The sequence below is a fragment of the Geotrypetes seraphini genome, chromosome 2 (genome assembly GCF_902459505.1).
Source record: "Geotrypetes seraphini chromosome 2, aGeoSer1.1, whole genome shotgun sequence".
In the NCBI taxonomy this organism is placed as follows: Eukaryota; Metazoa; Chordata; class Amphibia; order Gymnophiona; family Dermophiidae; genus Geotrypetes; species Geotrypetes seraphini.
The window spans coordinates 428,503,724-428,519,747 of NC_047085.1; the positions used below are offsets into that span (position 1 = coordinate 428,503,724).

A 16,024-nucleotide genomic window follows, 5' to 3' on the forward strand; every position below is an offset into this window, starting at 1 on the left:
GTACCCAAAATCCATGCAGGACTTATACCCTTAATGGCGAGATCCTAACAAGAACGGTAGCAGAACGGGACTTAGGGGTGATCGTCAGTGAGGACATGAAGGCTGCCAATCAAGTGGAGCAAGCTTCTTCCAAGGCAAGACAAATCATAGGTTGCATACGCAGGGGTTTCGTCAGCCGTAAGCCTGAAGTCATTATGCCTCTGTATAGATCCATGGTGAGACCCCACCTGGAATACTGTGTGCAATTCTGGAGGCCGCATTACCGTAAGGATGTGCTGAGGCTGGAGTCGGTCCAGAGAATGGCCACCAGGATGTTCTCGGGACTGAAAGATCTCCCGTACGAAGAACGGTTAGATAAATTGCAGCTATACTCGCTCGAGGAGCGCAGAGAGAGGGGAGACATGATCGAGACGTTCAAGTATCTCATGGGCCGCATCGATGCAGAGGAGGATATCTTCTTTTTCAAGGGTCCCACGGCAACAAGAGGACATCCGTGGAAAATCAGAGGCGGGAAACTGCGTGTTGACACCAGGAAATTATTTTTCACCGAAAGGGTGGTTGATCGGTGGAATGGTCTTCCACTTCAGGTGATTGAGGCCAGCAGCGTGCCCGATTTTAAGGCCAAATGGGATCGACACGTGGGATCTATTCGCAAAGTAAAAACAGGGGAGGGTCATTAGGGTGGGCAGACTGGATGGGCCGTGGCCCTTATCTGCCGTCAATTTCTATGTTTCTATGTTTAGTCTTGGATTATCTTTTGCACCTTTCTCATTCTGGCCTCAAGGCTACATCGATACGAGTCCATCTTAGTGCAATTGCTGCTTTCCATCAGCCTCTTCAAGTGAAACCTCTCTCTGCTCATCCGGTGGTTTCCAGATTCATGAAAGGACTCTTCCATGTCAATCCTCCCCTCAAACCACCTCATGTGGTTTGGGACCTCAATGTGGTTCTTTCTCAGCTTATGAAACCTCCATTTGAACCTCTTCACAAGGCTCACCTGAAGTATCTCACTTGGAAAGTGGTGTTTCTCATTGGTCTCACTTCTGCCCAAAGAGTCAGTGAGCTACAAGCCTTAGTTGCGGACCCGCCTTTTACAGTATTCCATCATGACAAGGTGGTTCTCCGCACCCATCCGAAATTTCTCCCGAAAGTGGTCTCAGAATTTCATCTCAACCAATCCATCGTCTTGCCAGTTTTCTTTCTGAAGCCACACTCTCACTCTGGAGAATCTGCCCTTCATACTCTGGACTGTAAGTGTGCTTTAGCTTTCTAACTAGAACGCACCAAACCTCACAGATCTGCTCCTCAACTTTTCATCTCCTTCGATCCGAACAAGTTGGGACGCCCCGTTTCCATGCGCACTATCTCCAACTGGATGGCGGCTTGCATCTCATTCTGCTATGCCCAGGTTGAATTGCCCCTTGACAGAAAAATCACAGCCCACAAGGTCAGAGCGATAGCAGCTTCTGTAGCCTTCCTCAGATCAACATTGATTGAGGAGATTTGTAAAGCTGCCACTTGGTCCTCGGTTCATACCTTCACCTCACACTATTGTCTGGGTACCTTCTCCAGACGGGATGAACAGTTTGGCCAAACAGTACTACAAAATTTGTTCTCCTAAGTTGCCAACTCTCCCACCATCCCATTCTGGTTAGCTTGGAGGTCACCCATTAGTGAGAATACCTGCCTGCTTGTCCTGGGATAAAGCAATGTTACTTACCGTAACGGTTGTTATCCAGGGACAGCAGACAGCTATTCTCACGTCCCACCCACCTCCCCTGGGTTGGCTTCTCTGCTAGCTAGTTGAACTGAGGAGACACGCCCGGTGCATCGGGCGGGAAGGCACTCGCGCATGCGCAGTGCGGGCGACTCGAAACTTCGAGTTTTCTTCAAAGAAGCATCTGCATCGGGGCTCCGTTGGATCACGTCACCCATTAGTGAGAATAGCTGCCTGCTGTCCCTGGATAACAACTGTTACGGTAAGTAACATTCCTTTTCTGTCTTTCTTTCTTTTTCCTCGGCTGTCCAGCACCACCCCTTGGCTGCTCCCCCTGTCCATTCTCCCTTCCTTTTACCTCCCCTGTGTCCACCAGCACCCCTTCACAGCTCCCCTTATCTAGCAGCAGCCCTTCTCCGTTTGTTTTACCTCCCCCCTCCAAAATTCCAGCAGTGCACAGTTGATAAATGCATAGCTTTACATTCTTATTTTAGAAGTGATTTAGGAGTGAATAAGAAGTCTAAGGCAGTGTTTTTCAACCTTTTTTGGGCAAAGGCACACTTGTTTCATGAAAAAAATCACGAGGCACACCACCATTAGAAAATGTTAAAAAATTTAACTCTGTGCCTATATTGACTATATATAAAGTAATTCTCTTGAATAGGAATCAAATAAACACAAAGAAAGTATTTTATAATGCTGCCACCGCCAACAACACCGTTGGCGGCGGTGGCACTCAAGTGGCTAAAGAGCCGCAGTTTGCTGGCCTAGGGACAACACTGGAGGGTGGCCAGCTGTGCACCCCCTTGGGACGTAAACCCGGAGTGGGGCAGACCGCCCCCCCCCCCCACCCTGGTATGCCACTATCTGTACCTCACTCCCTCCCTATGACCAAAAATTCTCCTTTCTTCTATTCCCCGTGTATACAACCATCTCTTTCCCTCCCTTCCTCTCTCCAAAGTCCATGCCTTCTGTGTCCAAACACTCATTCCCTCCCCCACCTCAGCATCTCTTTCCCTCCCTTCCTCTCTCCCAAGTCCATTTCTTCTGTGTCCAAAAACGCATTCCCTCCCCCCACCTCAGCATCTCTTTCCCTCCCTTCCTCTCTCCCAAGTCCATGCCTTCTGTGTCCAAAAACCCATTCCCTCCCCCACCTCAGCATCTCTTTCCCTCCCTTCCTCTCTCCCAAGTTCATGCCTTGTGTCCAAAATGCACTCCCTCCCCCCTTTTGTGTTCCGTGTTTGCCTCCCAGCCCATCTTTGCAACTTTCTCAGCAAAATGAAGCTCAAGCCGCGAGGCTTGTCTTCTGCTTCCTGCCTGCCCTGCCACGCACAAATAGCCGAACGGAAGTATTCTCCGACGTCAGCGCTGACGTCGGAGGGCAGGCTTTGCTTAAGCCCTCCCTCCGACGTCAGCGCTGACATCGGGGAACGCTTGCGATCGGCTATATGTTAGCTGCAGGGCAGGCAGGAACAGAAGACGAGCCTCGCGGCTCGAGATGTATTGAACTCCGCGGGTCCCCCGTCCAGCTCTCTCCTGTCCACGTGGGGCGGACCGCCCCTCTCCCTAGACTGGTGGTACTGCCCTGATGGCGGCCCTGACCGTACGGCACACCAGGCAACATCTCGCGGCACACAGCGGTTGAAAAACACTGGTCTAAGGTGCCAGTTTAACATATATAACTCAGATTTATAAATGTAAATCAGCTTATCCTTAAAAGTAGAGATTGAGAGGAACTGGGTAAAAGCCAGATTCTCTGGATCCACCGGATTCGCTCAGGTCAACAGAGGATCCAGGTTTTACTTATATAATGCCCAGGATTCTCTGCTGTTTGGCATGTGGGGCTCCAACTTCCCCTGCTCTACCCCAGATCCTCTGCTACCTCAGTCTTCCCCAGATTCTGTGGCTGCTCTGAATGCATCTCCATCTTGCCCTGCTCTGCTTTAGTGGGGCTTACCTTGCCCAGGAGCTTCGTGATTTTTTTTTTTCCCTTAGCGTTAAAGTTGGATCTAGGGACCTCATTTGGATTGACTTCCCATATTCTAAAATATGGAAATCCTGTATTTAGAAGAACAGCCCAGAATATGGCTCCTTTAAATCACTTTGCACTAACACATATATAGTAAAACAGAGGAGTCGAGGCGGAAAAGAAAAAGCCGGCAGCGAGATGGCTATCCAGGGCGGCCGGGTAATGGCATATGCCACATGCGGCTCAGGATGAAAAAGTTCATTTTTTAGTGCAAAGCCAACGCCACATCTCCTCTCGCGATCCCCGCCTGGTGCGGTTCGAGAGAGGAACCGCAGCGGCAGTTTTGAGTTAGAATTTCTGTGATATAGTAGGGTCTATGGGGCAGATTAAAAAAAGGAGTGAATCCTACAGATCTGCAAGTTCCGTTAGACTTCACTTAGCTTTCCCTATGTCCTATTTGCCGTCTCCGGATGAAAAAGTTCATTTTTTAGGTCAAAGCTGACACCACGGCTCCTCTCTCGATCCCCGCCTGGTGCGGTTTGAGAAAAGAGCCGCGGCGGCTGGTAAGCGCGCATGCGCACTCTTGTGGCCACATCCCGACAGATCAGATCTCAGGGAACACGAGGCAAGAGTGCGCATGTTCGCTTAGCATTTTAAAATATATATGTATAAGTATTAGTGTTTAAGCCCGTCTTTTGAATATATACCGTATTTTCACGCAGATAACGCACACCCGTGTATAACGCGCACACGGGTATAGCGCGCAGAAACCACGATTTTATGTATAAAAACTTTTGTATACCGCGCTCACGGGTATAACGCGCATGCTGCCCGACTGTCCTTTCGCCCGCCCCGACTCTCCTCTGGCCTCCCCGACTCTCCTTTCGCCCTCCCCGACTCTCCGTGCGCTGTCCCGACTCTCCGTTTACCCGCCCTGCCCTGCCCCCCCCCCCCCCGGCAGGACCGCTCGCACCCCCACCCCGAACGACCGCTCGCACACGCTCCCACCCGCATCCACGATCGGAGCAAGAGGGAGCCCAAGCCCTCTTGCCCGGCCGACTCCCCGACAATATCGGGCCAGGAGGGAGCCCAAACCCTCCTGGCCACGGTGACCCCCTACCCCCACCCCGCACTACATTACGGGCAGGAGGGATCCCAGGCCCTCCTGCCCTCGACGCAAACCCCCCTCCCTCCACCGACCGCCCCCCCCCCAAGAACCTCCGACCGCCCCCCCAGCCGACCCGCGACCCCCCTGGCCGACCCCCACGACACCCCCACCCCCCTTCCCCGTACCTTTGTGTAGTTGGGACAGACGGGAGCCAAAACCGCCTGTCCGGCAGGCAGCCAACGACGGAATGAGGCCGGATTGGCCCATCCGTCCCAAAGCTCCGCCTACTGGTGGGGCCTAAGGCGCGTGGGCCAATCAGAATAGGCCCTGGAGCCTTAGGTCCCACCTGGGGGCGCGGCCTGAGGCACATGGTCGGGTTGGGCCCATGTGCCTCAGGCCGCGCCCCCAGGTGGGACCTAAGGCTCCAGGGCCTATTCTGATTGGCCCACGCGCCTTAGGCCCCACCAGTAGGCGGAGCTTTGGGACGGATGGGCCAATCCGGCCTCATTCCGTCGTTGGCTGCCTGCCGGACAGGCGGGTTTGGCTCCCGTCTGTCCGGCCAACTACCAAAGGTACGGGGAAGGGGGGTGGGGGTGTCGTGGGGGTCGGCCAGGGGGGTCGCGGGTCGGCTGGGGGGGCGGTCGGAGGTTCTTGTGGGGGGCGGTCGTTGGAGGGAGGGGGGTTTGCGTCGAGGGCAGGAGGGCCTGGGATCCCTCCTGCCCGTAATGTAGTGCGGGGTGGGGGTAGGGGGTCGCCGTGGCCAGGAGGGTTTGGGCTCCCTCCTGGCCCGATATTGTCAGGGAGTCGGCCGGGCAAGAGGGCTTGGGCTCCCTCTTGCTCCGATCGTGGGTGCGGGTGGGAGCGCGTGCGAGCGGTCGTTCGGGGTGGGGGTGCGGGTGCGAGCGGTCCTGCTGGGGGGGGTGAATCGGGCGTTGGGCGGGGTGGGAACTATGTAGAAAAACTTTTGTATAACGCGCGAGGGGTATGCGCGGTAGGTAAAAACGGTGTGTATATATATATATATATATACGGTGTGTATATATATATATATATATATATATATATATATATATATATATATATATATATATATATATATACATACATACATACATAGTCTATTGAATGATCTTGTTGTTTTTTATATATAGTTTGTTCTTTATTTTATTGTACATGTGCACATAACTGTCCTGGCCTCATTTTACAGTAGATACAATTTTGTCTACTTTCATGTGGCAATATTATAAGGACCCAAACATTTATGTGTTCTTGTGAATTAGGTCCAAAACAGGTGACTATTTTCCCTCCTAAACTAGATGACCTGTAGATAAAACACCATTAAATGTATATCTTATAGCTTGTCCTAAATTAGGAGCTATCTTAATAAGAATAATATTTTTTCAACAGAGGCAAGGATATAGTACTCAGAAATCAAAATGTAAGTATAAAGTTTTAAGCATGCTTTTTTTTTTTTTTTTTTTTTTTTAAGATTCATAAAACACTAGTCTTAACATCTTTTTTAAGAAATTGGGGTTACATAAAGGCCATACTGCAAAGAAATAATTTTTGGACTCATCTTTTACCATTTTTAAGATACTGCATCACTCATTCTCCTGCATATGTCACAGACTTATAAGGCATGATACTGCAAGGTAATCCTTGAGAACCACATGGTGCTGGTCAAGGTGATAACTATTGTAGAGATGCACCAGCCAGTGACTTGGGGGGGGTTCTTTGGATGAGTGAAGTCGGTGGAAGATGGCATGGCTGAGTTAAGTCTGTGGGGAGGGAAGCAAGCGTAAGCCAGCTTTGTGGTTGGTGAGGGGAGTGTTGATGGGATCTGGCTTATTTGGGTGGGGGCTGGCTAAGGTTAGCTGGGGTGATAGGCTGTGGAATGACTTTGACATTGGGGTTTGAGACTGTTTGAGATAAGGGGGGATTGAGAGGGCAGCAGAAGCCCTTGAGAATAGGTGGAAGGCTGAGAGAGAGAGTAGGGTATTGCTGAGGTTGAAGGTAAGGGTGGGAATGAGAGATGACTGACAGAAATAGAGACTGGTAGGGACAAGTGAGATTGAGAGATGGAGACTGATGAGAACAAGGATGAAGTATTTGAAAGAGGGCGAGTGGTAGAGATGAGAGAGTATGGAGGAAACAGCATCCATTTGGAACAAGCGTCTTGTCAAGATTAGAACATTTTCATCCCTTCAAATCTTAGAAAATAATTAAAAACACAACTTTTTCTACGTTCAGAAACTCATTAAATTCAACTTTCTACATTCTTGAATAACTATTCTTATTGTGGATTTAGTTGTACTCGCATATGGAAGACGTGTTAGGTTTTAGTTAATTTGAATTTTGTCTTCTACTCCTTCAACCTTTTTGTGTAAGCCGAGCTTCTAAATCAGAAGTTGACGCGGTACACAAATCGAAGGATTAGATTACAGAGAAAAAAGGAGACTGGAGCCATGATGGTCATATTGAAAGAAAGGGTGAGAGACTCAGTAAAGGTCAGTATGGAGGGATGATAGAGTGAAGGCAATAAGGAATTGAGAGACGGAGAGCAAAATAAAGGGAAGAGGGGAAGATTAAGGATGTGAAAGATGGAGGTGAGAGAAAAGGAGAAAAGTTGGATAAGGTACAGAAGATAAAGAAGAAATAATGCCATAAGGAAGGTTAAAATAAAGTGTGGGAAGATAGACAAGATAGTGAAAAAAAGATAAAAGAAAGTGAGAAATGCATTTGAAATGTATATTCTTTATTATTTGATTTAAAGTATTTTGAAGTTCATTTGTAACATGCAGAGTTAAGTCAGAAAGCAGAAAATAGATCAGTGATTTTATTTTGAAATTATTGTGAATACTTTCCAGAGCTTATGTTGCACTTACTTCGATGCATACCTCTTCACCTAAAAGGCTTTAGGCAGCAAACAGAAATCCTCATTTCTGTTTTCCAGTCTTGCTCTCTTTCAATGTGACCATCTTATCTCCAATCTTTTTCTCTTTCCTTCTCACCCTAGCTTTAGCCGTTTCTCTCTTAACACTTTTCTTATCCTTGGGATAGATAGCATGGAATCTGCTGCTTTTTGGAAATGATAGGTGTTTGTGACTTGGTGTGACCAATGTTTCAAATTGAGATACTGGGAGAAGAATATAAGGGCATAAGAATTGCCATACTGGGGTCAGCTCAAAGGCACAAGAAGTCTGCCAAATAAGTCCCATCTGTTTGTAGATTTTTTTTTCCCCAGATTACTTAAAATGAATTCCATCTTTTACTCTAAGGGCCTGATTCTGTATAAGACGCTGGTCTTGGTGACTGCCTAAGAAGCAGCTGAGAATTGCCCAACCGTGTCCTATGCAGAATTACGTCTGTCACCCCGATTCTAGTGCCTGCCTGATTGCAAAGATAGGCAACTCAGCCAACTATCTTTGCCAGGGGATCCCTTGCTGCGATCAGCTGAGCTGGCTGTGGCAGAAGTCCTCTGACACCCACCCCCAAAATTGGCAGGAGGGATGCCCACACCTTCTTGCCACCAGATCCCCTTGATTCCCCCCCCCCCATATACACACACACACACATATATCTGTAATCGGCAGGAGGGATGACCACTCCCTTCTGCCATTGGGCCCCCTCGATCTCCCCCAATATCCTACACCAATACCTCCAAGCCTCTCCCTGTACCTTTAGAAGAACACCAGCAAGAAGGAACTGCCTCTTCAAAATGGTGGGCCTTCCTCTTCCTGGTGCATCATGGGATGTACCAGGGAGGGGCCTAAGGTCCTGATTGGCCCATATACCTAAGACCTCTCCCACAGAAAGGGCCTTAGGCATCTGGGCCGGTCATGGCCTTAGGCCTCCTTTCCAATGCAGCCTGTGGGAGGGGCCTTAAGTATTTGGGCCAATCAGGGCCATATGTTCCTTCGCACCAGGAAGGGGAAGGCCCACCATCTTGAAGAGGCAGGCCTGCTGGCAGGAGGGACTGGGCATCCCTCTTACTGACCTAAAGGTACCGAGAGTGGGTCGAGGTGGGGTGTTTTGTGGGGATGGGGGATGCGTTCTGATATTGGGATCGACTGGGCATCCCTCTTGTCTGTCTTCTAAAGGGGTGGGGTGTTGGGGGATCAAAGGGTTTCTGGCTGCTGGAGGGAGTATGCATCGCTCCTGCCAATCGCAGGCGGGGGGTGTCAGACAGTGTTCAGCAGGGGGATACTCACTCCCTCCTATTTTAGGAGTGGGTGTTGAGGGGGTGTCCTCTGCCACAGCCAGCTCAGCTGATCACGGCAGGGGTATGGTCCCTCCCTCCCTCCCCCATCAGCTCAGCCAGCAGGACTCCTTGAAGCTGCAGTTTCGGGGAGTCCTGTCGGCTCAGCAGATCAGGAGGGAACAAACCCTTGCCGCAAACAGTTGAGCCGGCCGAGTCTACTTTTCTGATAAAATGTAGGCCAGCATTTTGCAGGCCTACATATTGGGCATCTGTCGCAGCTCTAAGGAGATGCGTAGGGACACTTTAACTCGCCCAAGGCCACTTCTAGGCGAGCCAATGTCCAACCTTGGCCGAACTTGTGTCCCTCCACGTCTCCCTCGACAAACGCATACAGTGTAGGCATCATTCCTGGCCCCAGTTTTTTTTCTAAAAACATGTGTCCTGATTGGCTGGCTGCCAGACAGTGGTAGGATGCCTACCGCCACCTACAGTCGAGATGCCCATATATAGAATCAGCCCCTAAATCTTTTTCCTTGTGCTTTTTCTGGTTTGGCCACATTAATTCTAGTGCAATGTGTCTAGTAGTCCTGAACTGTAGGGTTATGCATCTGGCGTTACTTGAGAGGGTTCAGAGGAGAGCGACACGTCTGATAAAAGGGATGGAAAATCTTTCATACGCTGAGAGATTGGAGAAACTGAGTCTCTTTTTCCTGGAGAAGAGGAGACTTAGAGGGGATATGATAGACTTACAAGATCATGAAGGGCATAGAGAGAGTAGAGAGGGACAGATTATTCAAACTTTCGAATAATAAAAGAACAAGAGGGCATTCGGAAAAGTTGAACGGGGACAGATTCAAACCGAATGCTAAGAAGTTCTTCTTTACCCAACGTGTGGTGGACACCTGGAATGCGCTTCCAGAGGGCGTAATAGGGCAGAGTATGGTACTAGGGTTCAAGAAAGGATTGGACAATTTCCTGCTGGAAAAGGGGATTGAGAGGTATAGATAGAGGATTACTGCACAGGTTCTGGACCTGTTGGGCTGCTGCGTGAGCGGACTGCTGGGCACGATGGACCTTGGGTCTGACCCAGCGGAGGCATTGCTTATGTTCTTATGCTTATTTTCTTATGTTAATCACCTTTGAACTCATCCTTCTTCCCAGGCAGGTGCTCCTGCCATCTTGTCTTTTTTTTCTGTAAGCAAGTAACTCAGAAGTGTTTCTGCTCTGCAGTTTTATTATTTTTGGGTATTTTAGTGTTTGGTTGGCGACTCAGTGCCCAGGGTTTCTGTTTGTTGGGACCTCTTCCTAGAAGAAGGCGCAGACTCATGTTCCAGAAGTCTGCTACTAGCAGGATCAGCCATCAGGGACACCTAGCTATTCAGTCTGCATTGATATTTTTTTGAAGTTCAGGGGCCATTCTCTGCGTAGCTGCTCGCATTCCTGATTTATCAGGTGCTTGAGCATAGACTATATGGTTCCTTCCCAGTTTGACTGGGATTAATAGTGGACCGAATGCATGGTCCTCTCCCAATTTGTGATGTAGGGTTTTCCAGGGGTTGAGGTTCAGTCTGCCTGGAAGTCCGAAGACCAAGTTCATCCCACAAACCTGTGAGGCAGAGTTTTTCATTTGTCCCAGCTACACTCCTAAGCTGAAGTGGGCAGGCACATGGCCCAGTGAGTAAAGATGATATAGCCTATGGGGAAAATTGGGGGTTCTCCAGAAGTGAAATTTGAAGGTTCTGCAGCCAGAGCCAAGGTCTCCCACCTCTAAAACCCCTTTCCCTGCATATTTTTGTAGTTCAACAGAGTCCCCTTGGGCCTTTGGGCATAATTTTACTGATTGACTGTCACTTAAAATTGATAGGGATGGACCCTTCAGGCCTTCTTACCCCTATATCATGCCAGGTTTGCATTGGATGGCCAGCCTAGAAGCATCCATTTACCTGCATGTGAGGGAGGAGCAGGAGCCTTAGGTTCAGCCTCCTCTTAATCCTCTAGGTCTAGGGAGCTACAGGAGGCATGCTCCCAGGGAAAGAGACCATTTCCAAAGCCCTCTAAAAGTGAATGATTAAGCACAGACGTGTGGTTGCCATGGAGTCCAGGAGGATCTGCAGGGGTTCTCTGCTAGGGCCCTTGAGATCCCTAGTGCAAGGCTTCACCCCAGATTTTGTGAGTCTTATATGGAAGGTCTATTTGAACTGCTAAGGGTCCTCAGCATCTTCATTTAGTGTGACAGAGGTGGTACTGCAGGCATTTCCCACTCAGCAGGTACTCTGACCAGATTTGGTCACAGACCTGGACCACGATATTCAGTCTGAAATAGACTGGGAGGATAGAAAGTCTGATTCCATGTCATCATTATCTCTGGTTGAGTCTGATTCTCTGCATGAGAAAAGTGGTCAAGAAGTGGTAATGGCTGTGGACCAGGGGGGAGACCCCACAGTGTGCCATCTGTTTGAAGCATCTACGCACTCGGGCATTATATCTATCATAGAAACATAGAAATAGATGGCAGATAAGGGCCATGGCCCATCTAGTCTGCCCACCCTAATAACCCTCCCCTATCTTTGCCCTGTGAATAGATCGCATGTGTCGATCCCATTTGACCTTAAAATCAGGCACACTGCTGGCCTCAATCGCCTGCAGTGAAAGACTATTCCAGCGATCAACCACCCTTTCAGTGAAAAAGAATTTCCTGGCGTCACCTCATAGTTTCCAGCCCCTGATTTTCCACAGATGCCCTCTTGTTGCCGTGGGACCCTTGAAAAAGAAGATATCTTCCTCCGCCTCGATGCGGCCCGTGAGATACTTGAACGTCTCGATCATGTCTTCCCTCTCTCTGCGCTCCTCAAGCGAGTATAGCTGTAATTTGTCTAGCCGTTCTTCGTACGGGAGATCCTTGAGTCCTGAGACCATCCGGGTGGCCATTCTCTGAACCGACTCCAGTCTCAGCACATCCTTGCGATAATGCGGCCTCCAAAATTGCACACAGTATTCCAGGTGGGGCCTTACCATGGATCTATACAATGGCATAATGACTTCCGGCTGACGAAACCCCTGCGTATGCAACCTATGATTTGTCTTGCCTTGGATGAAGCTTGCTCCACTTGATTGGCAGCCTTCATGTCCTCACTGACGATCACCCCTAAGTCTCGTTCTGCTACTGTTCTTGTTAGGATCTCGCCATTAAGGGAATAAGTCTTGCATGGATTATGGCTGCCCAGGTGCATAACTTTGCATTTTTTGGCATTGAAGCTGAGTTGCCAGTTCCTAGACCAGCGCTCCAGTAGGAGCAGGTCGTGCATCATGTTGTTGGGCATTGAATCTTCGTCCATTGTGTATTTGCCCACTACATTACTTAGTTTGGCGTCATCGGCGAATAATGTTATTTTATCTCGAAGCCCTTCTGCCAAGTCTCTTATAAAGATGTTGACTAGGATCGGGCCCAAGACCGAGCCCTGTGGCACTCCACTAATCACCTCCGTCATTTCAGAGGGGATGCCGTTCACCACTACCCTTTGAAGCCTACCTCCAAGCCAGTTCCCAACCCATTTCGTTAATGTGTCACCTAATCCTATAGAACTCATCTTGCTCAGCAACCTGCGGTGTGGTACGCTATTGAATGCTTTGCTAAAGTCCAGGTACACGATGTCCAGGGACTCCCCAACATCCAGCTTCCCCGTCACCCAGTCAAAGAAGCTGATCAGGTTGGATTGGCATGATCTCCCCTTAGTAAATCCATGTTGACGGGGATCCCGTAGATTCTCCTCATCCAGGATCTTATCCAATTGACGTTTGATTAGAGTTTCCATTAGTTTGCTTACTATCGATGTTAGACTCACTGGTCTGTAGTTTGCAGCCTCCATCTTTGAGCCTTTCTTATGGAGTGGAATGACGTTAGCCGTCCTCCAGTCCAACGGGACACTGCCTGTACTAAGGGAGAGGTTGAAGAGCGCGGACAGTGGCTCCGCCAAGACCTCACTCAACTCCCTGGGGTGTAGGTTGTCAGGCCCCTTTGCCTTGTTAACCTTGAGCTTTGACAGCTCACTGTAGACACTGCTGGGCATAAACTCGAAGTTACTAAACGGGTCAACTGAGTCAACCCTTGTCTGTAGCTGAGGGCCAAGCCCCGGCGCTTCTCGGGTGAAGACTGAACAGAAGTATTCATTTAACAGTTGGGCTTTTTCCGAATCCTTTTCCACATAGTCTCCATCTGGTTTCCTAAGACGTACAATCCCGCCTGAGTTTTTACTTCTGTCACTGATATATCTGAAGAAGGATTTATCTCCCTTCTGGATGTTCTTTGCCAGAGATTCCTCCATGTGGAATTTAGCCTCCCTGACTGCTGTTTTGACGGCTTTTGACTTGGTCAGGTAGTCTGCTCTAAAGTCCTGTTTCCCTGATTGTTTGTAAGAGATGAATGCTTTTTTCTTCTCCTTGATGAGGTCTGAGATCTCCGCAGTGAACCACTGCGGCTTATTGTTCCTTTGCCGTTTACTTATTAATTTAACATAGCGGTTTGTTGCTTCCTTTATGGTGGCTTTCAAAGTCGACCACATTTCTTCCACGCTATCGGTTTCTGCTTGGCTTTGTAGCGCCTGGTGAACAAAGGAACCCATGTCTTGGAAGTTTGTGTCCCTGAATTTGAGGACCTTGGTCAGTGTGGTAGATTTAGTGAAACCTTTCCTAAGATTGAACCATATCATGTTGTGGTCACTGGAGGCCAATGTGTCGCCCACCGAGACCTCTGTGACACTTTCTCCATTGGTAAGTAATAAGTCCAGAATTGCCTGATCCCTTGTTGGGTCCAACACCAGTTGCCTGAGACCAGCTCCCTTCATAGAGTTTAATAGCCTCCTGCTGCTGCCGGAAGCAGAGGTAAGTGTATCCCAATCCACATCAAGCATGTTGAAGTCACCTAACAATACTGTGTCCCCACGCAAGGTGATATTTTCTATATCTCCGATAATTTCCATATCCAGGTCATCCTGTTGTCTTGGGGGTCTGTAAATTACGCCAAGATACAGGCATTTGTCCTTGCCTCTGGCCATATTAACCCAAAGGGATTCCCCAGTGTACTGGACATCTGTGATTCTTGTGACCTTAATGTCATCTTTAGTATATAATGCTACACCTCCTCCCATTCTGCCCTCCCTGTCCCGGCGAAGCAAGTTGTAACCCGGTATGACCATGTCCCACCCGTGGGAGTCTGTGAACCAGGTCTCGGATATCGCCACCACATCCAGGTCGGCATTCCTTATTTCTGTTTCCAATTCCAGGATCTTGTTTCCCAAACTGTGTGCGTTGACTTACATAGCCCTCCATGTTGTATTTTTGTTACATCTCAGTCGTGATATTCCCGCTTGAGCTACTTGAACATTATTTGTGCTCTCCCTAGACCCAGAACTACAATGTGTACTCTTCATAGACCCAGAATTATAATGTGTACTTCCCCTAGACCCAGAATTACAATGTGACCCATGATTATGATGTGAACCTACCCCCGACTCGAAAGTGTGTGTACTCGCCCCTGACCCAGACCCAGAATTTCAGTGACTACTTACCTCAGCCTCAAAAAAGTATTGGCAGTTTAGTTCGCCAGGTATGTATCCTGCTGTGAGAATTGAACATAGTAACATAGTAGATGACAGCAGATAAGACTCGAATGGTCCATCCAGTCTGCCCAACCTGATTCAATTTAAATTTTTAAATTTTTTTTTCTTAGCTATTTCTGGGCAAGAATCCAAAGCTCTACTCGGTACTGTGCTTGGGTTCCAACTGCCGAAATCTCCGTTAAAAACTACTCCAGCCCATCTACACCCTTCCAGCCACTGAAGCCCTCCCCAGCCCATCCCCCACCAAACATCCATACACAGACAATGACTCCAGCTCCCTACCCCTCATCGCAATACTCAATTATGAGCAACTTAGTTAGTCTGACCATATGTTTTCTCTCGCATCCAGACATCACAAAGCTTGTCACGGACCACTGGGAGTCACCAGAGGGGTTCCTACAAATAGCTAAAGAAATGTCCAGGCTTTAACCTATGGCTCCAGATTTCCAGCAGCTGTTCGTTCTGCCGAAGGTAGATTCACTGTTGACACATGTCACCAAATGAACCTCCTTGCCTAGTGAAAGAACTGTGATGTTAAAGGATACTCCAGGACCATAAAGTGGTAGTCCTCAAGACAGTTTGAAGTTTTGGCCCTAGGAATTAAGGCAGCAGCCTCGGCTTCTTTTGAGGCACATGCTTGCCACACCCAACTGGCTCGAATCCTTTACTCGAAGGAAAACAAGGCCACCAGTTGCTCCTATCTGGGATGAATTATATAGTGGACAATCTGTATGACATCATCAAGTCCATGAGCAAAGTGCCAGCCTGTCTTTGCCTGAAGGATGCTCTGGATCAGACAGTGGGCAGGAGATTCAGCCTCTAATGCCACACTGAGCAGGAATCACCAAAATACAAAAATTCCCAGTGATGTGAATATGCAATCATATATTCATACTGATTACAGGGGTGTCAGAGAGACCACTTGAGGTGAAGACACCACAAAGGTCATAGCTATCTTCATTCATCCCCTATGACGAAATCATAGTTAAATTTGTTGTTATTGAAGTTATATAAGTGAATAATAACTTAGCTTTTTGTCAGCATTTTTTTCTTTTTTTCTTTTTTTCTTATTATTTCATAGTTTTTCAAGTAATTGCTACTGCTTTCTCCAGCGTTCTGAATAGATCGTTCCCCTGCCAACGCGTTTCGCCAATCTTTGTCAAGGCATGGGGTTCTGAGTCCTAACAGGTTCCTAACTTATGACTGCAGCGGCTTCAAAAGCCGTCTTTTGAAGCCGCTGCAGTCATAAGTTAGGAACCTGTTAGGACTCAGAACCCCATGCCTTGACAAAGATTGGCGAAACGCGTTGGCAGGGGAACGATCTATTCAGAACGCTGGAGAAAGCAGTAGCAATTACTTGAAAAACTATGAAATAATAAGAAAAAAAGAAAAAAATGCTGACAAAAAGCTAAGT

At 48.4% G+C, this 16,024-nt stretch overlaps 1 protein-coding gene across 5 annotated transcripts in view; it reads left to right on the forward strand.

Annotated features, from left to right (window-relative positions):
- The window catches only part of DBF4 (DBF4 zinc finger), a 151,034-nt gene that overhangs the window by 69,581 nt on the left and 65,429 nt on the right, over nt 1-16,024 (forward strand). For all 5 annotated transcript variants that reach the window (XM_033931229.1, XM_033931226.1, XM_033931230.1 and 2 more), the window contains exon 8: nt 6,202-6,232. In XM_033931229.1, the coding sequence (XP_033787120.1) occupies nt 6,202-6,232 (31 nt within the window). The remainder of the gene's footprint in view (nt 1-6,201; nt 6,233-16,024) is intronic.